A 26,212-nucleotide genomic window follows, 5' to 3' on the forward strand; every position below is an offset into this window, starting at 1 on the left:
TTCTTGGGCCAAGTTGGAAAACTGCATGCAAGCATAGTGCTCTCCAGCAACCTATATAAATCTGGAGGAAAGGGGTTATTAAACCCTGGGAAACTGCAACCAAAGACACTAACCATGTTCTTGGAAAGACCTCTAGAATCAAGTAATTACCTGTTAGCTAACACGAGGGGGCAGAGATTCTAAGTAATCCCTTGGCACGAATGTGTGCACGCTGGCCCTCGTGAGGTGCAGGAAGCACACACACCTACATTCGAATGCACCGACGCCCACCCCCCCCACCCCCTTCAGCCGACTTCAAGTCTCAGCAGTCCCCCGGACAAAGACCAAGCTCCTCCCTCTGACAGAGGATGGAGAGGAGACCAGTCCCACTCACCTCCCCACCACTCTCTCCACCACCGGACATCCTGAGCCACTCCCAGCTCTCACCTCCAGGCCTTTTCTCATGCTGTTTCCTCTCCTCCGGGTCCCCATTTATTTTCCTTCAGCGTATTTTCAACATTTTGTAACTCAGATCCTCGAGTCTATCCCTGCTCTAGACTGTGAGTGTGTCCAGGGCAGGGCTCCTTGCTTCTCGGCCGACCCTCGGCTCCAGGGAGGCACAGAGCGGGTACGCGGCAGTGAATGGGCACACGCACACAGGTGCGCACAGCCTGGGGCGCGGGGCGTGGTGCAGCACCCGCCGCACCGGAGGACTTGGTCAGGGCCGGGTGGGCCAGCCTGCTGGCTGTTCTTGGAGACCAGGGCGAGCACAGTCAGCAGAGGACGGATGAGAGTCCAAGAGGGCCCAGGGGGAGTGAACGGCCTGAACCGCCCCTACTCTGCGACCCAGTGGGTCCACTGGGAAAGGACAGTCAAAACCGTCGCCCCACACTGCCCTCGCTGCGTCTGCCAGAAGTGTGCTCTCCTCCAGACTTCGTGTCCAGCCCTTGGTCTGTGTTTCCTCCGTGAACCCGCTGATGCCGGCATTACTATCCACCTTATGAACGAGGAGACAGGCTCAGAGGAATGCCGGGGCTCCAAACCCCAGCCTCCCATTGCCTCAGGACACTCTCGAAGGGTTCGATATCCAGACAAAGCACGTCACGAAGGGGCCCTGCTCACGTTCCCCCCTCACCAGAGAGTACCGGAAGCTCCCACTCGCCACCTGCCAGCTTCCTGGGGGCCCCAGCCCTCTCTGCGCCTCCCTCTCTGACAGGATTGAAAGGCAGTGTTTCCACGAACATTCCAGAGGGAAGCGGGGCCTTGCCAGGTGAATCTAATTTATACCTTGTGGTAACCACCTCAGACAGGTCTTGAAAGGCTGAAACCAGGGCCCGGCTGTGGGAGGGGATCCCCTGGCTGACTTCGCCAACCAGTTGTCAGGACGAACCTTCCTGGGCTCGCAATGTGGAGGCGATTAGAGAGCTGGCGCTTTGAAGGCACGAGCCGAGCACTTCCTGACGGAGGTGTTGACTGTGAGCAGCAGACCCTCCTCTGTTCCTCACGGCTGAGACCACACCTCATCTTCCCCAGCCCTCGTGCGGGGCTCACTGTCGGGGCAGAGGAGGAGCAGAGCTAGCCTGGGACCACCCCGCCGCCGGGGAACAAGTGGCATCAGAACTCAGAGAATGAGGCAGGGGAGCGGCCCGCCCTAGACATCACTGCTGACCCTGAGTGACCCCGGGCATCCCTGCTGGCCCTTTGTATGACTCCTGCTGGCTGCCCTGCCTCTGCAGGCCCCAATGTCCTCACTGGGAAGATGGGGCAATGGTCCCAAAGACGTGAGGTTGTCATGAGAATGATGCGGAGACAAGGGCAGTAAACAATTCCAGGCAGACGAGGCAGGATTATAATTCCTACTGAACAGATAAAGAAACTGAGATCAGCCAAGGTCCTGGTGAGGAAGGGATCAGGCCAGGCCTTGGACACAGCCCTGGATCCAGGAGCCCAGAGGTGGGGTCCAGGTCTTCCTGAGGACTGGCTCTGCCTCGGGCTTACTTGGATCCAAGTTCCCACCAGCTCTTACTGGCTGTGGGGCCTCCCATGTTCTGTCTTCTGCCCAGTGTATGCAGACACAAGCCACAGAGCCCCTCCATCCTGGCCTGGTTCCCTCGCCCCTGGAGCCTGGGACAGCTGTCCCTGACCTGTGAGGCCAGGTATCTCTCTGTACACAGAAGCGCACAGGGAAGCAAGGCATGAGGATGCCTGCAGCTTGGGGTGTAGAGTCTGGGTTCAGCCACTCCCACCTGGTGCAGGCTAAGTGGAAGGACGGGCTCCTGAAAAACCCAGCTTACAGGTGATTGCTCTAAGGAGTCACAGTAACTAATGAAGGTGCCTCCTCAGGGGTCCGCTGGGGTGAGCTCAAAGAAAACGGAGTAATCAGCGCCTGCTCGATTGCAGAAACGCACACAGATAGAGTGTCCCGAGGCCAGGGTTTTGAATCTCAACACTCAATTTCTCTGAGTCTCAGTCTCCTCATCCATCAGCTGGGAGAGTGATGCCAACATGACAAGATTCACCGCGACAACTTGGACCAGAGAGAGCACGGTCCTAACTAATGCCACGTTCTTTCCTTCCCCACACTTTTAAAGTAGCTGCTTGGGGTGGTTTAATCATTTCCCCTGCTACATTCTTGGCTGTAATAGTCCTTTTGTCGTCACTTAATGCAAAATTGTACTCTTGCTCTATCTTTGGGCCACAGTCATAAAAACAGGGTCTGTGGAGACAGAATTAATGATAAACAGCTGCAGAGACAGCAGCTAATTACTGAGCATCTATGTGGAGAACTTGTCTGTGAGCTTCTTTCCAGGCCCCAGAAATAGTGTGGGAACCTGGACGAGAACTCCTTTCGGGGCCTTGGTTTCCAAATTCATAAACGACTGAGGCAGATGGTTTCTAAGTGCTTGTCTGGGTTTGAAGTTCCATGAGCCGATGGACATGGGGTGAGGCCTCTCCTTTACCCTGATACTGCAGATTGAGGAGGAAGGGAAGTCAGGGTGAGGGACGGGTGGGAGTAGTGAACAACATGTGCTGGGCACCTACTGGACACCAGGTGCTGTGCCAGGCTCTCTAGGCACACTACCCATCTCGCCTAACCCGGAAATGCCTCTCGGACAGCAGCCTGCGCGGTCCTCACCACAGCCCTGTGAGCTTGTTGCAAAAACCCTCCCAGCACACCCCATCACTTCTGCCCCACTGAGCCAGACTCTTTCCCCTTTTTCATTCAATCACTTAGCAAACAGCTGTTGGTCGTATTACTTCCAGACAGTGAAGACACAGCAGGGAACAAAAACCTCAAAAGATTTAGACTTCATAGAACTTACATTTGAGTGCAGGAAACAGATCGCAGACAAACACATGTCAGGTAGTATGAGGGGCAGAAAGTGGCTGAAGGTGCTACTTTAGACAGGTGGTCAGGAAAGGCTTCCTGGAGGAGGTGACATGAACTTCCATGAAAACCTCTATGGGCCTGAGTGAACAGAGTTGGGGCTGGGCCAAGAGCATCCAAATAGAGAGAGTGGCAATACAAAGAGCCTGAGGTTGGAACAAACTTAGTGTGTTTGAGGAACAACCTGGATCCACTGAGGCTGGCGCAAGAGGACAGTATGGAAGGAACTGAGGTCAGAGAGCTCTGCGTGTGTGCCACACCTGCCCCTTCCTGTCTCCATTTCCTTCCTCCTGTCCTGGGCCACACTAGGAATGCAGAAAGATACCTGTGGGTGTCTGAGTGTGAGTTCAAAGGCTCTAGGGCATTCTGGAGTTAAGCCTTCCATTTTGTATAGATGAGAAAACTGAGGCGCCAGAGGGACCTGATGACTTTCCTAGAACCACAAGGCAGTTTGAGTGCAGAGCTGAGGAGGGAACTGAGCTCTGAACCCCCAGCCCATGCTCTTTATCAAGACTGACTGAACTAGCGCTATGAGGCTCAAAGTCCTCATCACACACGTGAAGAAACAGGGGCCCCATGTTCAGTGGCTCTAGGTGCAGGGAGACAATAAGGGGCTGGGGGGGGGGCGGCAGGAGAGGTGAGACTTGGGCCAGCACATGCCTTTGTGAGCCCTTGCCCAGCAATCCATTATTGTGCTTTTCTTATGCACGTAAAGAGATATGATGTGTGAGCCCTGCCGCCGTTAGGGTCTCCAGGAGTCTGCTGGGTGCTGCTTCATGAGGCAGACCCTGCTGGGAGGGGAGGGGATTCTGACATGTGTGGACTAGAGGCCACCAGCCATCTCCTGCCACATGACCTCCAGGGGGTCATCTCTCTGCCCTGGGCCTCAGGTGCCCATCCCTCAAAGGGTGCAGCCAGGTTTGGGAGCAGCATCAGATGAGATTCCCTGAAAGGTTGTTCCTTGGTGCAAACCCAGCACCAGCCAGGGCTCGTCAGAATTTGGGAGGCAGTGATTGTACAGATGGGGCCTGGCTCACTGTCACTGCTCAATGGACAGGTGCTCTGCTGGTGGGAAGGGTGCTGGGCTAGGAGGCAAGGGACTGGGCTCAGTGCTTTAGACTCCTTTTGTTCCATGATTTTCCATGAGCCAGGTCCTCTCTACAGGCCTCAGTTTGCGCTTCAGCAAAAAGCAAAAGTACAAACAAGGCATCCACACCGGTGGCCCCCATGAGCCCCATCATCCTGTCCTGGGTACCTGGTGAGATGGGGTGGGAGCTGGTGGTGGGGTTGGGAGGGGAGAAGGATCTTTAGGAAGTATCTGAGACACAGCAGACTGGTTTTCTCTCTGGGGCCAAACTCTCTTGACTTCCAATTGCTATGTTGGCAACTATACCAGGTCAGAAATGACCCCATAGGCCAAACTGACTCCCAAAACTTGGAGTTCAGCAGGTTCTGGAAAGCACAGACTCATGGTTAAATGGGGTGGGGTCGGGGGGCAGTAAGACAATCACACAGCAGGCAGCAAGGGACATGAAGTGGAGTCCCAGGTGTGACACCTGGACACGTAGCTTCTACTCTGTGGATTTAAGTGACTCCACTGTAAAACAGGGATCCTGCCTCCTTCTCGTGCACCCCTGGAGCACAGGAACTACCCATCAGAGCTCTGCACCCTGGGCACTGCCCAAGGCCTGACCATGCCTGGTTAGGTGCCAATGTTACTTTCAGCTCAAAAACCTATGCGTTTTGGCTCTGCTAAAACACAGAGGCTGGTGGATGGTTCCTCAGTTGAACCTACACTCACTAGGTGCTTGCCTTGTTCCATGGGCAGCAGATACCTCCCAGTCTCACCCCCAGAAATGCAGTCCTGCAGAGACCTCCAGTCCCAGCATCCCATCTGCAAGAAATGCACAGCCCGGCACCACTGTGCCATCTGCCTTCTGAGGCTTATGCCCCCAACACACAGACTTATAAAGGGAGGCCAGGGTATGTGGAGGGGGGAAGAGCAGGCTGTGCTTCTTCAGGCAGCCACCCCCAGCCCTTTGGAAACTGCCACTTACAAGGTCAGAGTACCAGGGATGGACTCTCACTTTATCATTAGCCAGGCCAGAAGAATGCATGGCGAGGAGGCTGCACTGCACGAGTCAGTGCCATAATCACTTACAGACTGTGCTGGCCCCAGTCCTGGCAGAGGAGGAAGATTTATTGTGGGGATGGATAGAAAACAAAGAACAGTTGTGCAAACTTTACGGAGCTACATTATGGGAAATGCCTTTCCGTTTCCCACTGGTAAATGTACCGGACATTGTTTCCAAAGGGAACTGGGCTTTGCTACCCAACTGGGTGCAGACACGGCCTCGGCACAGCTTGCTGGGCTGAGCTGGTCTGGCCCCTGGTGCCCAGGCCCTGGCGGACAGCCAAGCCCTGCCCTCTGGGGGCACAGCCATCCTGGGATGCTCTGGTGAACCTGGGGAAGAAGGCTCTCTCCTAGGCCTCCATGTCCTCATCTGCCTACTGTCATTCCCTCGCCAACATACCTGCCACATGACCAATATTCTCCTGTTCAGAACCCCTCCACCAATCTCTCCATGACCCTCAGGGTAGAGTCCAAGCTCTTCCTACTGGATGGACTTCGAGGCCTTTTAAAGTCTAGTTCCAGCAGTCATTTCTGTTCCCAGCTCCCATGCATGTAATGCACAACAAGCACAAGAGGATGCCTATGCTCCCCCCATGGGTCAACACTGTCACATCTCAAAACTTTTACATATGCTATTCCCTTTCTTTGAAATGCCTTTCCTTGTGGCCTGCACTTAAAAAGCTCCTAACCTCCCCTCAAAGCCCAGCTCTGATGGTGCCCTAGGGAACGTCTACTCCCTCCTCTGTGTCTCTGCAGCCCTCACCACCAGATCCTTCCCCCAATTGATGCTGCACCCACCTCCTGCTTCTAGCATTGAACCTGGCACAGTGCGTGTCGATAAAGCTGTGCTGAAAAGTGGGCAGGAGGGAGGGGGAGACAATGCACAGGAGCTCAAGGTTGTCTCCTTGAGGGGAGAGGGACACAGGTTCTGGATCTTAGAGTGTCTGAGGTAACCGAGGCCACAGGGGTTATTGAACCCGTCACCCCCTTAACAGATGAGGCCAGGACACAGGTCTGTCACTGCAACAGTCCATGAGAGTCACACAAAGTCAGTTGAGCTCACCTATCTGCCATCAGCGGAGATAGAGCCTGATAATTCTCAATCATGCGGTTTGCCATTTCCAGGATGCCCCTCTTAGAAAACATGGTCTGGGCACTTCTTAGAGTCACTATTGATTTTATCTGACGTTCTCAATCATTTCAATTCCATTTACATTTAATTCAAGAGCTTTCCCCCCTTTTATTATTTTAAATTCAATCCATAAGTCTGTTTTTATCCTGAATTTTTTAACATTCTATAAAGCATCATCCACAAACCTTAGCCAGCGTTCACTAAGTGTGGTGCTCCCAGGAATTCTCATCTCTGGTTTGATGACTCAAAAAAAAAAAAGAAAAAGAAAAAGAAAAAGAAAGAGAGAGAGAGCAAGTGTTCCTGTTTTCAAGCACCAAGTATTTCCCAGGCATGAGGTAAATGCTCCATATACCTGATCTCATTTAATTCTTGAGACACTCCCCGCTTTACACAGACAGGACACTGAGGCTGAGAGGCCTTGTGACTTATTTGGACTTCACAGCTGTTTAAGGAGCAGATAGGAGATTTCAAATCCAGTGGTTATCCTATGGGCCTGGCTTTCGATCCACCCAGGCTCATAATTTAAATAAGACGGAAAGTGAGACAAGGTAGGAGTGGGGATCAGGGGTGAACAGGAATGGGGTGGGCTGTGGGGCAGGGAAGGAGGAGAGAGCAGAGCTGTAGGCAGGAGCCTGAAGACCAGCAACTGCATTAGGGGGAGCCTGCAGCTAGCAGGTTACATGCCTGATGGGGAACCCGTCTGGGAGGAACACGCCGGAGAGGGTGGCTGTGTACTCTGAGGCAGGAGCACTGGACTGGGAGTTGGGAACTCAGCTTGATACCCCCTACGGAGCACTCTGCAGTTTGCAGATCCCAGTCCCTCCACCCCTTGAAGAGACGCTTCTGGGGTGAGCAGCGCAGGCCCCATCCTGCAGATGTGTACACCGAGACTCAGGAGTGAGTGATCTGTCCAAGACTGCAGAGCTGCTGAGCCACAGAGCTGGGACGATTCTCCAGCTCCACCTGTCTCCAGTTCCTCCACCCTTTCACAGGCACATCATTTCCATCTAGGTGTTCAGTTTCCCCCTCTGTACACTGATGAGAGGGACCCTCAGGGTTCTGACCTGTTTGTAAGGCTGGGGCTTCAAAAAGCTTGAGTTTGATTTTTAAAAACGAGGGTCGAGAGAAAGGCATGCCAACTCAGGGTGCTAGGCATGATCCCATTCCACAGCCCAGAAACCTGAGGCTCAGAACAGCCAGGTCCCCTCCAAGGTCACACAACTTGTCTCTAACAGAGCTGGGACTTACAATAGTCTTCTCTGTTCCCTTGGGGACATTGGTGACCACATGGCCACTATCCATTTTAGACTCTCCCTTTTCTCTTTCCTGATGCAAACTGCTCAGAACAGTCAGATCCATTCGCTGTGCTCTCACTGCATGCCAGGCACTGTGTAAGCACCTCATGCGTAGCATCTCACGGAAGCCTGACCATGGTTCCATTCCCTCCACTTTACCGGTAAGAAGACAGAAGCTTGCAGAAGCCAAGTTATTTGCACACAATCACAGGCCAATAGATAGCAAGGCCAGGTTTCAAGGGGAAGCTTTTTTTGGAGAAAAATTTCAAGCATCAGATTAGGGAGTGCACACAACTATCTTTTAAAGTCCCTCTAATCATGTGACTTCACAGGGAAACTGCTCTGGAGGACAGTGTCCAGGCAACCTTACACAGCCTTGGAGCAGAGGGGTTGGATGGCCACCAGAACCTCTACTAGGGAGCAGGCTCGGCTCCTCTGCCTCCAAGGCCAGGTCAGGTGTCAAAGAGCACATGGTCCCCAAGACACTCAACCATACTGGGAAACACTTTAATACAAGGGGCAACATGCTCTGAAAGAGCAGGAGACATGAGAAAGAGGGAGCAAAGCAGGGTGACGCTGGACTGGGTTGTGAAGGACAGTTAGGGATTTCCTGTTCTGGGAAAGGCATTCCAGTCGAAGGGACCTGCAAAAGCCAAGGCCCAGAGGAGAGCGAAAGAAGCTCGTGTGTGCAAAGGCTCTCTAGGAGTCTGGGAGGAGAGGAAGCCTGGGGCCAGGTGAAATAAAGCAGGCATTCCAGGGCTACTGTTAGCTCCCTGGGTGCAGGGGGCCACCGACACCACCCCTCTGGGCTTCAGCCTGCCCGTCTAATAATGAGTAGACATGAGAACCGACGTGATCCCAGGAGGGACCCCAGAAGGGCTGTTAACGAGGCACCTCTGGATGCCAACATAAAGGCTGACTTTGCCCAGAAAGGTTTTCCTACCCAGACCCTCCCTCCCTGGAACCAGGCGAGACTCAGACCCCCATTTCCAAAGGGGTGGACTTGACAACCTACACTGGTTGGGCCAGCTTGGCCTCTCTGGGCTCATTTACAGCAGGCTTCTCCAGAGCTCTTAAACCGTGTTCCACTTTGCGGTTTTTTAAATCTCTCCAGCAACCCCGGCCTCCACAAAGCAAACTTGTTTTCAGGTGACTTATTTATTTTTAACGTGAAATGTCTTACGCCTCATCCCATGAGCACTCTCTCTTCTCAGACAGAACAAAGACCTGTCGTGTCAGCAGGACGGGGGACCTGCAACAGGCCCCCAAAGTGCCTGGAGCACTGGTTTGGGAAAACAAGTTAAATGCAAATGTCTATTGGCTTCTCTGCTCCACCAGGACTCCCTGAGGCCAAACGGGCTTTGATTCCCTGGTGTGACCCCAACTCCTTCTTCCTTCCCCACCCCTCCCAGCACCCAGGGTTTTGTTTCTCAGGACAGGCAGACACTATGGCAAAGCAACAGGAGGAAGCCCAAAGCCCCAGGGCCTGGCATGCAGGTGATGCTTGGTGACCACTTGCTCAGTGAGTTTCAAAACTGGATATTCTCCTGATATTTGTAAGCAGACTGATGATTCTCTGCCTGGAGAGTGGCTTGGGGTCTTGGTGGGCACACAGTCTTTGGAGTCAGGCTGAGACCTGGGCTCAAATCGGACCCACGATATACTTGAGCCTGAACTTGAGCATGAAATGGACATCACTTTCCCCATCTGAAAAATGGGGATAATAATTCTAGTCTTCATGAATGTTCTGAGAGGAAGCCCTATGTAAACTGAAAAACACCCAATGAGCGTCAGTGTTTCAATAATGTTCCTGTTCCCCTAGACCGACCTGGGCAAGGTTATGCAGCCAGGCCTCAAATCCTCAGCTCCCGGCTCCCTTCTTTCCCTCCATCGCTCAGCAATAATATCACAAGAGTCAAGGGAAGTGTCCTTCCCACGGTGCCAGACGTCTCGCATCACATCATCTGGTCTCTGGGCCCCCAGCTCCCAGCACAAGGCTCTGCACATGAGCAGTCTGCCCCTTCCTTTCAGGACACCCCGCCCCTCCTCGCCCACAGAAGCCCATCTGCTGTGTGCTCCCCAGCCGCTCACCACCTCTCAGGGCCTGTCTTCCCTGGTAGACCTGCCTGCTCAGGTATTCCAGCTCCCAAATAATTTCCAGAATTGAGCCTGAGATGCTGAGGTGAGTCAGGGCTGGCTGCTGCCCTAGAAACATGCCCAGCACACAAGGTTGGTCTCAGGCCATGAGGAGCAGATGCACAGGGACTCACCCACTGTGATGAGAAAAGCACAGAGGACTCTACTCTTCCGAAGGAAGAAACTGGCAGAGGTGGGTTGGTGGAAGGCAGCTTGGCCTGTGGAACCGTCCAGGCAGCTGAGCCAAGAGACTGACCACGCTATTTCGTCTTTTCTGTGAAATGGGCATGGCAACCCATGGGTGGGCACAGCGTGTCTCAGAATGCATTCGTGCTCTCCTCTCACAGGACTTCCCGTGAGATGTGACCCCAGACCACCAGTCAAGCCTCTCACTGGCTCTCAGCTCACAGTCTGGCTGGGCAGATATGGTCAGTATCTATCCCCTGCCAAGTGGAAGACTGTGTGACCTTGGGAAACAATTTAGCCTCTCTGGGTCCCAGAGTTTCGGTCAGTTCTGTTCTGAAGATGGAATATGGAATAGACAACACTGAGCCAGAATATAAGAAGCTCTGCATCTCAATAAACAGAAACTGCCTCTACCTCTTCCACACTCTTCCAGCACCCAGGGTTTTACTTCTCAGGGTGAGGTGGGGGAGGGGGGCTGGGGCAGAGTAAAAAAGAGGAAGCCAGAGCTCCAGGATTATGGGAAATGAAAGTAAGTTTGGCCTGGGCTGGCCCCTCCAGGAGGTCCAATCAGGTGGCTGGTGTTCTGAGTATCTTGGCTGGTTAAGGCTAATCAATGATGCTTGGCTTTTGGTCAGATGTATTTCTCTGGCCCCAGGTCCAGTGGCACCAGAGACAGAGTAGCAAGCAAATAACAGGGATGGGGACCAGTGAGCAGTGTGGCTGCAGCTGCCAGAGGAACCCGGGCAGGATGGAAGTCCAGCCTGGAGGCTATAGCTGTGCATCAGGACTGCAAGGCCTCAGGCCGGAACCTCCTCCCTGTGCCCCTGACCCAGAACCCTCTTCTGCTCCAGCTACCCTGGACAGACACTTGCACAGAGCAGGCGCTCTGCACCACTGGCAGGCAGGGGAAAACAGGGCCAGCAGCACGTGTGACAGCCCTGCCTACCTCACCAATGACGGAAGCTGCTGGGATTAGCCGACCTCATGTACTGACTGCCTACTGAGCCTCAGTTTCCTCATTTGTAAAAGAGCCATAAAGGATCCTGTCCTAACTCCTAGGGCTACCCTACGGATCTCTGGAGGTGATCAGTATAATGTGGGAGGAAAGAATTAGCCAAGTACTTCCCCAGGTAATCTTTTTTAATACTAAAACAATAATCCTGAAAGACAGACGCTATTTATAGCCCCATTTTATAACCAAGTGTGCTTCAGAAAGGCCAAGTCACCTGACTGAGGTCATACAGCTGGTAAGTGGCAGGGCCAGGCAAGAACCTAGGTCTTGTGACTCCACACCTGGGCTTTTCACCTGTCTGCCCACAGTTTCCACACTGCGCTCAGAGCTTCGGTTACAGCACTTCACAAAAGTCAGGGACTGCTGTCATTCTTATCTCTTATAAACCCAAGGCTATGAGAGGTGTTCCTGTGCACTCTGCCTCTCTTTTTCCTGATGTGGAGAAAAGCAAACTAATTTCGGCAGTCTCAGACAATCAGAATTCCAACCATCTGAGAGAGCCAACCTAAGAAAGCAAGAAATTAATCTCTTCAAAGTTAACATCTTTGAGGCGTCGCGGCAGTATTTGGGTTGGATGTAACCTTGCTATTGCAACACAGATGAAACTCCAAATTTAATAAGGCTAAGACAATTCGGACAACTCAAAAAACATAACAGGATATTGCAAAGAGATTAGGGGGCTTCCTCTGGATGGCGTGGACAGCCGGGGGGGAAGGGCAGGGTCGGGAATGAATGGTGTGGTCTGCCCTGGCGGCCGGCAAGGTGGGTGCTGGTCCCAGGCCTGGCCTGGAGACTAAGAGGCCTAGGCAGAGGGGAGCGGGGCTCCTCCAGACACCTCGAGGCCGGCCTGGTGCGGGAGCAGAGGCTTCACACTCAGGTTAAATGTAAACCAGCTGCCAGGACCAGAGTGTTGCAGTTGGATGGGGTGGGGAAGGCTTACCTCATGAAAGAACCGTGGAAACGGCTGCTGGAAAGATAATAAAAGGATTAACTGCTATTTTAGTGGGCCATTTACTCTTCAATCAAAGTGTCTCATCTATTTCCTGTTCTCCAGAGGCTCTGGGTCCAAAATTCCTTTGTCTATTACAGCACATGGTAGCAGAGGCCTGTCATGAGAAATTAATAATTTTACAGGGAAGGGTGATTTTATTTATGTGGGTGTGGGCTGGAGACCACCCTTTCCCAGGGGTTGCCTGCTGCGCCAGCATCGCAGGAAGGGGGAGCAGTCCCACAGTGGGCAGGGAGCAGCCCGGAGGAGACCTCTGCTACCATCTCCAGATGGTGGGACCCAGTGGGGCAGGACCTACAACCCCAGAGAATACTCAGTTAAACACAAGAAAAGTCTACACAAAAAAGAGCATCACTGTTTAGAAAGATGTGGGTTCAGATTCCACTCCAGTGGTCACTAATGGTATAACCCTGGGCTGGTTGTATTTATCTGTTGTTGTTACTATTATTACCAGCATGATCATTAGCCTTTATTGTTATTGCTGTTATTGTCCATCTCTAGCTGTATGACCTGGATCAAATTATGTTATCTCTCTGAGCCTCAGTCTTCTCATCTGCAAAATGGGGGTTCTCATAGTATCTACCCCACAGGGTAGTTGTGAGGACCACACAGAGTTATTGATTAGAATAGTCCCTGCATGTGGTCAGCACTCAGAAGCTGCTTGCCAGTATTATCACCATAACCCCAAAGCCCCAAAGAGGTAAGACGAAGTGTTCTTATAGTAGCAACGGGAAGGCCAGCTGGAACCCATTGAACCTTTGTTTCTTTGCCTATAAAAACTGTTAGTTTTACAGGATGCTTGTGAAGATTAAAGGGGTGAATATAGACACAGCTTTAACATCACCTCCTCCTTGAAGCCCTTCTGGGTCTCCTCTCCTTGAGCCTATGAAAACTCCATCCCAGAACTCATCACGGATCTCCACCCACATTTCCCACCCATCCCTGACCCAGTGCCCCCAGGGCAAGGACCGTGGCAGGTCTGGGTCTCAGTACCCAGAGTCAGGCGTGAGCCAGGTGTAAGCCAGTGTGTTCCGTGGAGCCTGCTGAACCTAACGAGATAGTAACAGGAGAAAGAACTCTAGGGAGAGGTGCTGAGGCTACACCGAGTAATCTGGGTTTCTCGGACCCACTTGCTGGTCCTCTATTCACCAAACTGGAAGATGGGCAGTGAGAGCCCCAGTCATCTCCAAAGGCCTAATGTGCAACACGGAAGCTCCTGGATACTGTGATCCCACACGGGAAGCCCTGGTATGAAAAGGGCACCGACCACACCACGCCAGGGATCAGGCTATGTAGCCACCACGCAGGCCTCCTCAGACACCAGTGAGATCACCCATAGGGAAGAAGACATGAAGAACTGCAGCTTGGCGGCTGGCGGCTCCAGGGTCCCTGAGGGAGACAGAGCCCCTGTGTCCTCCAGCAGCCCTGGCCTGAGATGTCTATTGGTCATCTCCTTCCAAGCAGGGACATGCCTTTCAGCAAGTCATGTGTCACGACACCCCAAGTGACTGGGGCACCCCCAGAGAGTGGCTTGGGCACCAGCTCTCACTCTTGGGCCAAAGGCATGTGATAAACGCAAATTCTCAGTCTGCTCCCTCCAGCCTCTCCCCACAACACCAGCACAGCAGCCACACACTGTTCACTGCCCCTCACTTGTCTGTAAAGTGAACTCCCTCTCGTGCTCGAGACCCAGCCTCCTTGAAGCTGAATAGGCTGGGCCAGTGGACGCCCAGCTCACAGCAGCACAAACAGATGGGGACCCAAGGGCAAATACCTGGTCCCAGCAGGGTAGAGTTTATGCTGCCAGTTGCCAAAGCTTCCTGCCCCTTCCCTGGCCCCTACAAATGCTGCCCTGGGCTTAGAGCAGGAACAGATGCGTGCCCCTGTTCCCGCGGTGCCCCTTCCCAGGCTGAACGCTCCATGAGGTGGGACCCAGTGACAGTAACAGCATACCAGTGTGAAGGAACTCAACCTTGGCTATGATACTCGCTTGTAGACCAGACACTGCTTTCTTCCTCTGCCTCATCAATGTCCCAATGGGTGGGCATTAGTGGTGCCACGAGCCCTTCTGCTGAAGGCAAGCGCCTCTCCTGGTGGGCTGGCTGGGCTTTGGTGGTGGGCACGGTGGCTCAGATGAGGGTATCAGGGGCTAAGCCTACGTTCCTCTGATTTGGATTTCTGCCACAGTGAGTGCAAACACAGAAATGTCAGAATGGCCAGAGGCTCAGGTGCCTAGAACACTGTGGGTGCTATCGAGGGCCTTATTTTAACCCTTAGTCATGCCCCAAAGCCTGCCCTGGGGACCCACAACTCTCAGGCTGGATGCCTGTGGGGACCCAGTGCCCCTCACAGGAAGCCAGCCAAGCCTGTGGGCTTCTCCAGGGGGCCCAGGGAGCCTCCCTGGGAAGGTGGAGACCCAGCAGGACAACCTGTCCCCCACAACTCGTTGGGCCATAGTATGCCTTGGGGTGAGAGATGGGGCACATGGCAAGTATGAGGGGCCCTCTGCCAACGTTCCCAGTGACAGGGGCACTGCCCATGATGACCAGTGACCACATCCATAGCATTCTTCCTTCCCTCCTCAACCACAGGGGATCTCAGCCAGCCCCCAGGCAAGGAGGCCGGGTATGCCTCTCAGCCAGTGACGTGGGTGCTGCTCTGCCAGGGTCGGCCTGCACGTGGCCTAGTGGCCGTGGGAACTCACCATGCACTTGTTGGGCTTCTCGCCCGAGTGCACCCTCATGTGGATGAGCAGCTTGTAGCGAGCGTTGAAGGGCTTGTAGCGGCGCACGCAGCCCGCCCAGAAGCAGGTGAAGTCCTCACCCTTGCGCTGGTCTATGTGGCTCTTCTCGATGTGCCGCACCAGCTCCTCCTGCTGCTCGTAGGCTGCACAGCAGTCCACCCAGCGACACGCCTGCCGCCCAGCCCCTCTCCCTGACAGGCCCAGCCCCAGGCCTCCAAGGCCAGGGCCTGATGGCAACGGAGGCAAAGGGTAGGGGGGTGGCAGCCCGGGCTGGTGAGGCCCGAAGAGCTCTGAGAACTCGTCCGCAGGCTCCTGCTTCAGGAAGCCCGCCTTCCGGCAGGATTCAAGTTGCAAACTGCCCTCGTGACTCTCAGTGGTTGCGGGGCCAGGCTGGGCCCGCTTGGGGGGAACCCCCAGGTCTCCTGGCAGAGGGGGGCTCCGGAGTCCATTTATGCAGGTGACCAGAGCAGTCTGGGAGGAGCGGATGATGGTGGTGATGTCAGAGGAGGCTCGGGGTGAGGAGGAGGCTGAGGAGGTGGGGGGCAGGCCCAGGAGGCAGCAGTGCTTCAGGCTGCCCTCGGGCAGGTGGGCCTCAGGTTGGGGGCCCAGGCCGGAGCTGGGTTCGCTGCCTAGAAGGTAGCAGGAAGGTGCTGGGTTGGCAAGGCCTCGGCCCGGGAGGTCCAGGTCTGTGCGCGGGCCGGTGGCCGGTGGGGCCCGGCAGTGGGTAGACAGGGGTGCCCGAGCTTCCATCATGGCCCGATAGACAGGCAGGGACTCCTGCTTGATGTGCTGTGTGGCCGGCAGGCTGCCATTCATATACGTGGCTTGGGGTCTGGGTGACCTGGAAGACAGTGGCCAGCGAGGCCATGAGAGGGTGGGCGCTCCACAGCGGGGAGGCCCGGGCAGGGGTGGTGAGGAGCCTGAAGGCTGAGGGCTGGGGAACCCAGAGCAGGACGGGGAGGATGGGGGATGGAAGAGGGGTTTGGGGGGGAGGGAAAAGGAAGAGGGCAGGTATTGTCGTCAGGTCGACAGGGAAGAATGTGTAGGGAAAGGGGGAGTGAGGAAGAGGAGTGGGCTGGAGGGGGGCAGGTCTGAAGAGGAGAATGACAGAAAAGGCACCATTTCATCCTGTTACCAAGCCCAGCCCACCCCAGCCCCGATGCCTCCCGCCCTGCCTCGGAGGCCTCCCTGGGGTCTGCCCTGACCCCCTCCCTCTGATCTTCAGTGAGTTTTGGAGGGAGAAGGCTGAAGCTGACCTTTTGTAGGATACCTAGGTTCAGTTTTTTAAAATTCTGCTTACATGTCCCTTAAATCTGTTCATTTTTGTAATCTTTCATAATTTCTAAGAATGCCAATTATGTGGTGTTTTGCCCCAAGCAATCTGTCTTATATGCTGTGAATGTCCGTGGGCGGGGTTTCTGAAACACCCCTGGTGAGGGCACACCCTAGGGGTGACAGAGGAAAAGCTTCCAGATGTCCCAGAATTTCTGGGACACGGTGACTGCACAAAACGGAACTTTAAGGAGAAGCCATGGGCAGGCGGGCCAGGCAGAACAGGGGCTTTGGGTTCAAGGCCAGGCTCAGCCACCCCAGCTGAGCATGCCTGAACAAGGTGGCCCGGGCCTTGCTCCTCACCCCAGCAGCAGAACGGCTCCACTTCTGTGGGTGAGGATGGTGTGATGGGCAGGGCTGGGCTGGCTGAGGTGGTGACTTCATCACGCACATGGGACATGCATTTCTGGAGGGGGCACCTCCCCAATTTGGGGAAGTACATGCAGGTAGAGACACCAGGGTCTGTTGGTCCAGAGGACTCTGAGGAGGGGAGAGACTGGCAAGCCCACGCTGGGTCTCGGGTCAGAGAAGCCCCCACTGGCTGGTGAGACAGAACAGGAAGCCTGCTTATGTGCCTGAACTCTGATGGGGACACCCCGCCTGTCCTCAGACCTTGCCCTCTCTGAGCCCTGGTTACTTTGTCCATGAAATGAGGACCAACCCTCTCGACTTCAGAGGATGGCTGCCGGGATCAAGTGAGAGGACAGATGCCGTGACAGCCACCTAGAAAGAATGGCAGAGCAAATGGTGCCATCATTACTGCCACTATTACCGCTGCTGTCCTGGGGCTTCCTGCAGCCAGGCCCATGGAGCTGTGGGGTCATTGTCTGCCCCTCTGTTCCCAGTGTCACTTCCTGTAGCTCCAGCCCACCCTTCTCTGGCTCTGCAGCTGTGGCATCCCCAGCTTCAGTCACAGGTGGAGGGGAAGGGGAGGGGCAAAGGAGAAGGAAAGTCAGAGCCCAGACCCCAGAACGCTCAGAGAGCGTCGCCTCCATCCCCATCACTACAGGGTCAGGAAAAGGGCCAAGAGGGCACAGGTCTCACCCACAGGCACAAGCAGCAAGCAGTGACAGGGCTGGGACCAGAGCCCAGGCTCCCCTTCTCCCCTCTGTGTGCCTTTCTCCTGCATAGAATGACCCGAAGCACTCCCTGAGTAAAGGCTTGGGGGAGGGGCTCTCCTGTTTATTTTTCAACGGGCTCTTGAACAATTCTCAGGCTAGCTCACCAGAGACCTCTCTTCCCACCTGGGAACTCTGCTGGCCTGAGAATGGTCAGTGGAACCAAGAAGAGCTTGCACTCCGAGGTAGACAGCAAACCCTAACCCCCTCTTCAGGGCTAGGGATACTGGGTCCACCATGGCCAGCAGAAAGCTCCAAGTAGTTTAAAGAACTGATATCCAGGTTGTGACTGTGGAGCTTAGCAAAATAAATAAAAGCACTGCTAGCTGCTCCTTGCATGGTTGCAACCTTGGGCCGGGCAGAGGTGGGCACAGGCAGGGATGAGCAGCCAGGCAAGTCTTTGTTTCAAGCAATCCCTTTAAAAAGCAGTGCCGACTTATTAGCTTTCTGTGACTGAGGCACCCAAATAATCGAATAATCAACTGCAAAATCTCAAATGATATCAACGTGAGAAATGGGTAGCTCTGGTCCTGGTGTCCCACAGCTCCAAATGCCAACTGAGGAGTCCTCCGCTTGCCCTCGCTGTCCCTGTGCAACCAGGCAGCAGCTTGGGCTCTGCCCTGCCACTGAGCTCTGTGCAGCCCAGGCAACTCCCATCCCACCTCTACAAACTGTGAGCGTGAGTCCCTAGACAGAGCAAACAACTGCAGAGCAGCCCCACGCGCCAGGTGCTTTCCCGAGGGCTGTCTCATGCAGTCTGAGCACAGCAGAACAATGCATGGTATCTGCTGAGTGCATGACCAGATTCTTCAAGGGAGAGACCACCATCTGTTTTACACTTAGCAAAACTGAAGCAACTTGCCCAAGCTGTCAAAGGCAGTCAGTGATAGAGTAGGAATTTGAACCTGGATCTGTTTAAATAAGAGCCTGGGATTTTCCCACAACACTCTACTGCCCGGGGCCCCTGCTTCCTCATCTGTAAAATGATCTAATTTAATAACCATTATGTTTCCCAGCAGCCTCAATGTTCTGAGTCCCAAGGACTCGATGTGCTCTATCATGCTGGACCGTGGAAGGGAGCTGGCAGAATTGAGAAAATCAGTGTTTCCCCAGCAGAGGCTCAAGGGGAGAAGAGGGTGATGTCAGACCTCATGAGGTCAACAGACGGTTCAAGGGCTGCAGCCTGGGCTGGGGGTCAACGCGCTCTCTCCACAGGCTTTGCACACTGTGCTGGGGGATGCTGGGGACTTCAGACAGTGCGGAGCCCAGGCAGGTCCCTGCCCTTAAGAATCTCCCCTTCTAATGGGAAACCGAGGAGCGCCCCCTGAGGGAATGCTTGAACTCTGCTGAGGGACAGGCGGAGCGGTGGCAAATGGAAGAGAACACAGGATTCCAGAGGCCAAGATGTGATGATAGAAAACTATGTGGCAGATTCAAAGGGAGGCCAGGAGGCTGGCGGTGGCAGGCAGGGGCCCAGTCACAGGCACCTCCCAGCACCACTGGAGGCCCGCACACTGTCTGCATCCTCATCTTACAGGAAAGGAAGTGAGGCCGGGAGAGGGTCAGCTTCTTGCCCAGAGAGCCAGTTGTGAAGCTAGGACTCGAGCTGTGATTAACAATACATTCTACTGACCAGGGTGGGGATGGGCAGTCATTTTAAGCACAGAAATGACAACATCAGGACATTGCTAAAGTTTCTTAAAACTCCTCACCACTTGCTGGGTGACCTCCAGCTAGTTTTATAGTCCCTCTGGCCCCAGTTTCCCCGCCCTATGGCAGTTGTGGGTTGAATGAGTTAACACATATAAAGTGCTTGGCCCGGGGTGTGGCAAATAGGAAGCACTCCAGGATGGTTGCTTATTTAGCAGTAGGGCCTGGGCTTCCTGGGCCTGTGCGGACTGAGTGAGGGAGTGTGCACAGGCAGTGCTCACTCAGAAAGTGGGGGCTATTCTGTTGGCATTAGCGAGCTGGTCTGGAGATAAGGAGGTGGCTGACGTGGCTGCCACAGGAACCCAGGCGGTGGGTCGAGGTGCCACAGATCAGGAGGGGACAGCAGAAACGGAGAGGAGGGTCCCCGAGCACAAGGCAATCCAGGGGGAGGGGGAAGGAACGGCATCCGCCTGGGGTGGGAGAAGGGCTGGGCCCTCTTCTTCTTTAGGAAAACGAGGGCGTCTAAAGGTGCCAGGTCAAATTCAAACACTCCGGTGGCAGAGGTGGCAGCAACTTAGATTGATGCCTGTATAGGGTTCTGGGTGCAGACTCTCCTGTGTCCTAACCTGTCAAAATGACCTTCAAAGTGACAAGTGATATTTCTGAAGGTCTCTATCAAAACAAAACAAAACACTCCCTAGCTTTCCCTAGGTTTGCATAGCTTCCGCCCTGAGGCAGAAAGAATTTCCCTGGAGAAAATGGATACTGCTGGGAGCCATGGTGAATAATCAGGCAGATACATACACTTGACCGTTGCCAAACGATGCACAGCTTGGAAACTAAAAGAAGTTTGGTCCTGTCATGTACTGAATCGAGGTTCTCCTAAAATTCGTATGCTGAAGCCTGAACCCTCAATGTGACCATATTTGGAGACAGAGCCTTTAGGGAGGTGATTAAGGTTAAATAAGGTCAGAGGGTGGGGCCCTCATCCTAAGGACTGTTGTCCTTATAAGAGGAAGAGACACCCAGGGTGTGCACCCAGAGAAGAGGACACAGTGTAAAGGCAGCCAGCCACCTGCAAGCCGAGAGAGGCCTCCGGAGAAACCAAACCTTCCAACATCTTGATCTTGGACTCCCAGCTCCGAGAACTGGGAAGAAAAACATGTCTATTGCTGAAGCCACCCGATCTGTGGTGGTTTGTCATGGCAGCCAAACGGACTTAACACACTCTTTTAAATCAGAGGTCTCATGAACACCAAAGAAGGCCATAGGGAACCTCAGTTCCCAGAGAAAAATGGTTCCACATGAAGGAAAAGCTATTTGATAATACTTCCCACTGTAGAGCTTGCACTGGAAAGCAAGCTCCATCAGGCAGGTCTCTGTCTCCTTCACCAAGGCACCCCGAGCACCCCACAGTGCCTGGCCCAGCACCTCCTGGCCCACGGGAGGTGCTTGATCAATGGTGGGTGAAGGGATCAATTGTGGCAACGGGGCCAGCTGTTCTCATCCCTCATCTGTGAACAGGTCTCAGGTCAGCAGCTCCAAGCACTGGGGTGAGGGCCCTCGGGGCCAAGGGGGAGGGTGCAGAGGCCTGTCTGTGGTTGACCTACGCCTGTCAGCAGACCAGAGGCATGAGTAAGAAGCCAAGAAGGCAGATATGAGCCCAGCATGCAATCTAACAAAACATTTTGCAGAGGTGGACATCGCTGGAAATGCGTAAGTGCTGAATGTGATGGTTACGTGACAGGTTCCATGGGATGATGGCTTCTTGGGCCAGGAGATGGCCCCAGGAGATGGCCCCTCTCTGCTCTCTGAGTAGCCCAGGGTGTGACAGTGTGAACCCTAAACTGAGTTTTCCTTCCCCCAGTGCACTCCAAATCCTCCTCTGTGGAAAGCCATCTCAGCTGCTGCTGCTACTGCAATGTGGAAACGACACTTCAATAACACCACCTCCGTCTCTCCTGAGGCCCTGTAATGCAGGAGGTGCAGGGTCCACACCGGGCAGCCTGCATTGCGCTACTGGGATCTGGCTGGTCCCTGGCAATTCTGCGCCTCAGTTTCCCTGTGTATCCCACAAGCCAGGCAGACCAGGCGAGGTCTGGAGGCCCTTGGTCCTTGGTTTCCAGGAAGTATCCACAGAGGGCAGCTGATGGTGGGAACGGAGCACATACCTGCTGGGGTGGGGGAAATGGAGCAGCCGGTCACAGGCTGGGGGGTGGCCTCGGGGTGGTGGGGTTCCTGCTGGGAGGAACAGGCCCTGACGGCAGGTGGGGCCAAGGCCCTCAGCAAGGTCCAGGTCCAGCAGGCTCTTCTCCGAGCCTGGCGTGCAGTGGCCGTAGCTCCCATTCACTAGGTAGAGAAGGACAGAAGAGGAGACAAAGTAAGTAGGGACAGCCCGCAGGGGGAGCAGGCAGAGGGCAGTCATCAGGCACAGCATGAAACAGCACCCTTGAGCCAATACTCACTGAACCCCTGCTACAGTGGAGGCACCGAGATGCCTCGCTGAATTCCCACAATCACCTGCAGGACCAATAATAGCACCAGGCATTACCCTAGGTGCAGCAAACACTTGGGGACTAGACAGCCAAGCTCCTGTCTCTGGAAGCTCAGAATCTATGATCCTTGTACCGATCACCTATTGCTCATTTGACGACATGTACGACCACGTGGGAGAGCTGGTGGTCTAGACCTCGGCTGCCCAGCAGGCCGAGAGACACTACATGCCAAGGAGCAGGTGCTTACTGAACAGTGCCTGTTGCTGTTCCCACCAAAGAACAAGAACCTGTTCTTGTTCCATCTTTGTTGTTTTCCAGCAGATTGAGAGCCCTTGAAAAGCTACATTACATGTAATAAAAATGCTAGACATAGTTGTTGAATTACTTCTGCTCCCCGGGCCTCAGTTTTCTCATCTATAGTGTGAGGAGGGTTAACCTGGAAACTACTTCTTCCTTGGGCTTTCTGCCAAGTCACTTGGCCAGCTCATGCAAGGAGGAAAGGACATACATGGGCTTGGGGGCCCTATGGATCTCAGTGTGAGCCTCTACTTCCCCCAGCCAAGCCTGTGACTTGAACAAGTCCCTCCCCAGGGCTGGCCCTCCCCGAGGCTGAACCTCAGCTCCCTGGTGTTCGATGGAGAGAGCCACGCCAGTTCTCCCAAGGTGCTGTGAGGGTTTGAGCACTGAGGTGCAGAGCCCCTAGCACAACGCTGGCACCTAGTAGGTGTGCCAGGAGTAGAAATTGTCCTTATTGTCATATAGCACTATGAAAAGCATAAAGTACTCTAGAGAGGTAATAAAACATTATTAACAGGCCCAAGTACCGAGAGAAGAACTGACACCAAAACAGCCCTAATGTGAGGACAAGGAGACGACAGAGCGCCATTTCCTAGGCAGTGTGTGCAGCCCCGGGCGCAGCTCCCCTGCCGCAGCGAAGCCTCCCCACCGGCCTCTGCGGGAGGTATGCGTAGTATCATGCCCAGGGTACAGAAGAGAAAATAGGAGCCTGGGATTTAAATCAGGTGCCCAAGATGACACAGCTAGGAAGAGTCTGGGCTGGGTCTCTGGCTCAGGTCTGCCAGACCCAAACCCCACATTGTAGTCACTATGCAATAAAGAGTAGTCTCTTAGCCAAAATCCAACCTCACCCTAATTCTAGCCCACCCCCAAGGCCAGACGCTCTGAGCTACCTTGCCACGTGCCCACGGCTCTAGACAGGCACCAGGCAGGCACCTGTCGAGCACTTTACAGTTTGCAGATGAGAGTGTAACTCTCTCAAGGTCCCAGAGCAGGTGAGGGGCTCAGACAAGTTTCGAGGTTCCCAGACACAGGCAAGCCCGCTTGAGAGGGCTCCGATGAACATTTGCTCAGAAGCTGCCCTCTGTGTCACCTTCCCAGGCAGCGCCTGGGCCTGTGTCCTGCTGCGAGGAACACTCGCCCCCTCTGGCTTTGGCTGCTGCTCGGCCAGCCCTTCACAAGCTTATTTTTTAATAACTTGGTTGTTTTTTAATTAAAAAGAAATCCCTGGTAACAAACGAGAATGGCCTGAGCTAATGAGACCAGGCTGCTGCTCATTTAACCCTGTCTCTGCTTGGCAGTCTTTGCCCTTTCCTCGTTTCTGTATGCGATTTTATCGTCCCAAGGAGGCAAACTGTGGGACTGGGCCTCAGAAAACTGTGGATAATTTTATGACCATCAATAGCATTTGGAGCAGAGAGAGCTTAATCATCACACAGGGCTGTCCAGCAGGGTTTTTCTCCCAGAGTCTTTGGGCTGGGGAGGTAGTTCTGGGCTTCCTTTAAGGACCCGCCAGGCCCATGGAGGACCCTGGAGTCACTTACCCCCCTTCACTGAGGGGGACGTGTGCAGCAGCGGACGGTGGGCCCTGGGAAAGGTGCCGGGAAGCCCACCCAGCACTTCCCAGGCGCCAAGCACATTCAGTACTTTCCGGAGTCCGCCCCGTGACACGCTCTCGTTACAGCCATTTTCCAGACCAGGAAAGCTGAAGTCTGGAGAGATTAGGGGCCTTTGACTGGGCCCCGGGGTCGAGGTTCGACTCGTGGCCCCACACAGATCTCTCAGACTTCAAAGCCCAAGTTCAGTCCTGCTGCCTCTCAGCCAACTGATGAACCACTGTGGGCCCCTGAACAAGCATCCCCACCAGTGACTCCAATGAAGATCATGCTGGGGAGCCTTTGGGGAAGCCAGAGTACCACTGTGACAATGGCTCCCAAACTCTGCCAGGTGGTAGGGTCACCCCATCTACAGACGAGAACACAAGGGCTCAGGGAGGGGCTCGCCCAAAGTCACACAGGCAGGCAGGGGGCAAATGGAGATGTGGGAAGAGACAGCACTACTCTGACCATTCAGGCCTGAGGGCTTCTTCTCTGCTGGACACTTTAAGAGGTTTTCCTGTAATAAATAGGCAAGCCAGACCTGGGAGGGAGTAAGGAAGGAGCCCCTTGGGTCACAGTCTGGCACTGCTCAGGGCCCAAGCCCATCCAGTCATTGTCTGTGTAACCCTCCCAGACCCTGGATGAGAGAGCGGGCCTCCCCACCTTGTGGGGACACACGCACCACAGGTGGCAAGCAGCTGCCCAAAATCACATACCCACTGCCGGCACAGCCAGGGCCCAAACTCAGGCATCGCAAGGCCTATGCCAGACCCTGTCCTGGGCCACCAGCTTTCTCAAAAGCTGAAAATTAAACCAAAGACTAATATATTTCCCAGAGATGCTGCCACCACTGGGAAGAGTGAGTACTGTCACCATGGCCCACCCCAAGCCCAAGTCCGCCAGGGATCTCCCGCTGCTCCCTGCTCGCTGGCGTGTTGCCTCTCCATCACCAGGTGCGGCACAGGGCCCACCCCTGCTCACTCTCCATCTCAGGGAGCAAGGATGGGGTCTTTCTCAGGAGAGGCAGGGAGTGAGAGGGCACAGCAGCCCTGCTGGCCTGAGGCGGGTGGGGAGCAGCCGTGTCTCCCACTGTGCCACAGGGGACCCGCCCCTGGACCTGGCTTTCCCCATGTAGGTAAAGCTTTGGGGAAGGACTGGAGGGTGAGGGGGTCCTGTGTTCATTTTCACAAGTTGGTGAGAAAACCTAGCACATCAGGGCTGGGATGGACTAACCATCTATTTCATTAATAGGTGACAAAGCTGAGGCTCAGAGAGGGAAAGGGCCTCTCAGTCACATAGCAAATCCATAACAGAGCGTGGACTGCCACCTCTGGGCTAGGTAAGAGTTTGGTTTAGTTTCCTCTTCAAGTTTCAGTTTTCTTTTCTGTAAAATGGTGCAAACATCTACTTCACAAGGCTCTGGTGATTTAACAGATTATGAACACAATGCATTTTGCATAGTACCTAGCTTACAGTAAGCCCTTGAAAAGTAACAGTGATGATAATAATCACTATCTTTTCCATTTATCCCTGAGCTTGGGATGGGGCCAGAATGCAGGGCCCAGTACAAGAAGCATTCTATCCCTAGGAAGGTCCTGTCTAGATGACCTTGAGGCCAGATTCAAAAGGACAAGCCCCCGAGGCTCAGGGGTCACCAAATGCAGGACCTGGCAGTCTGAATGAGGTCACAGCCAGCAAATCTGAAGCAAATGTCTCCAGTTATACACCACAGAGCTTTGCAAATTACCGTAATGACTTGGCTATAAAGCGGTACCACATATAAGGTGACTCCCCACAGGAATTTTAATGCAGGCCGAAACCTGCCAAGTCTGCACGAGGGGGACAATGATGCATTCAGCATCTCAGGCCCAGAGGCTGCCTCCCTGCAGTCCCAGGAGCAGCCAGCAGCCGGGTCTAGGGCATCCTACATGACCACTCCTCATTCACGGACAAGCAGAGCAGAGTTGTAGTGCCTGCCAAGTGCCAGACCGGTGACAGGACACTGCACTTTACCATCTACAACACACTGTGCAGCCTTCACCTCTGAGCTTCATCACAACTCCCAGGACTAGGGCTAGGCAGACTTGGGCGGGGAAAGTGAGGGGCAGAAAGGCAAACAATTTGCCCACCTCACTCAGCAAACGTAGGGCTCAGACTCACACTGAATCTCCTGACTCAGCCATTCTGTCAGCAAACTTGTCCTGTAAAGGGCAAGACAGTAAATATTATAGGCTTTGTGGGCCATACAGTCCACTGTCAGGACTATTCAACTTGGACCATAGAAATAAGTAATATAAGTAATAGGTAAACAAGTGAATGGGGCTGTGTTCCAATAAAACTTTATTTAGAAAAACAGTGCACTAGCTCTTGGACTGTAATTTGCCAACCCCTGAGTTAGGGCAGCAGTTAGAGACAAGGCTTTGCAGTTAGATTTTTTTGCATCTGTAAAATGGGGAGAATTTTATGGGGTGGAGTTGATGGTGTGAAAACCACTGTCAAATACTGAATGCAGGGCTGGCCCCTAGTGGACATTCAATAAACAGAAGTGCCCGAGCCTGTCTTGGGGACCCCCCACAGCCTGAGCTCACCCCTCCACCTGGGCATTACCTCCCATGATGCTTTGCTGATGTGCTGCACACGTCCTTGCCCATCCAGTCAGGGTGGCCTGACACCTTCCAAACCCTCTGAGCCTGCAGAGCTCAACAGAA

At 54.1% G+C, this 26,212-nt stretch overlaps 1 protein-coding gene across 2 annotated transcripts in view; it reads right to left on the reverse strand.

The window, feature by feature from the left end:
* Positions 1 to 26,212, reverse strand: part of GLIS1 (GLIS family zinc finger 1) — a 208,813-nt gene that overhangs the window by 61,136 nt on the left and 121,465 nt on the right. For both annotated transcript variants that reach the window (XM_036026122.1, XM_028513096.2), the window contains exons 3-4: positions 21,286 to 21,463; positions 14,976 to 15,855 (exon numbers count right to left, since the gene is read on the reverse strand). In XM_036026122.1, the coding sequence (XP_035882015.1) occupies positions 14,976 to 15,855; positions 21,286 to 21,463 (1,058 nt within the window). The remainder of the gene's footprint in view (positions 1 to 14,975; positions 15,856 to 21,285; positions 21,464 to 26,212) is intronic.

This window comes from Phyllostomus discolor, chromosome 5 (assembly GCF_004126475.2).
Source record: "Phyllostomus discolor isolate MPI-MPIP mPhyDis1 chromosome 5, mPhyDis1.pri.v3, whole genome shotgun sequence".
Classification (NCBI taxonomy): Eukaryota; Metazoa; Chordata; class Mammalia; order Chiroptera; family Phyllostomidae; genus Phyllostomus; species Phyllostomus discolor.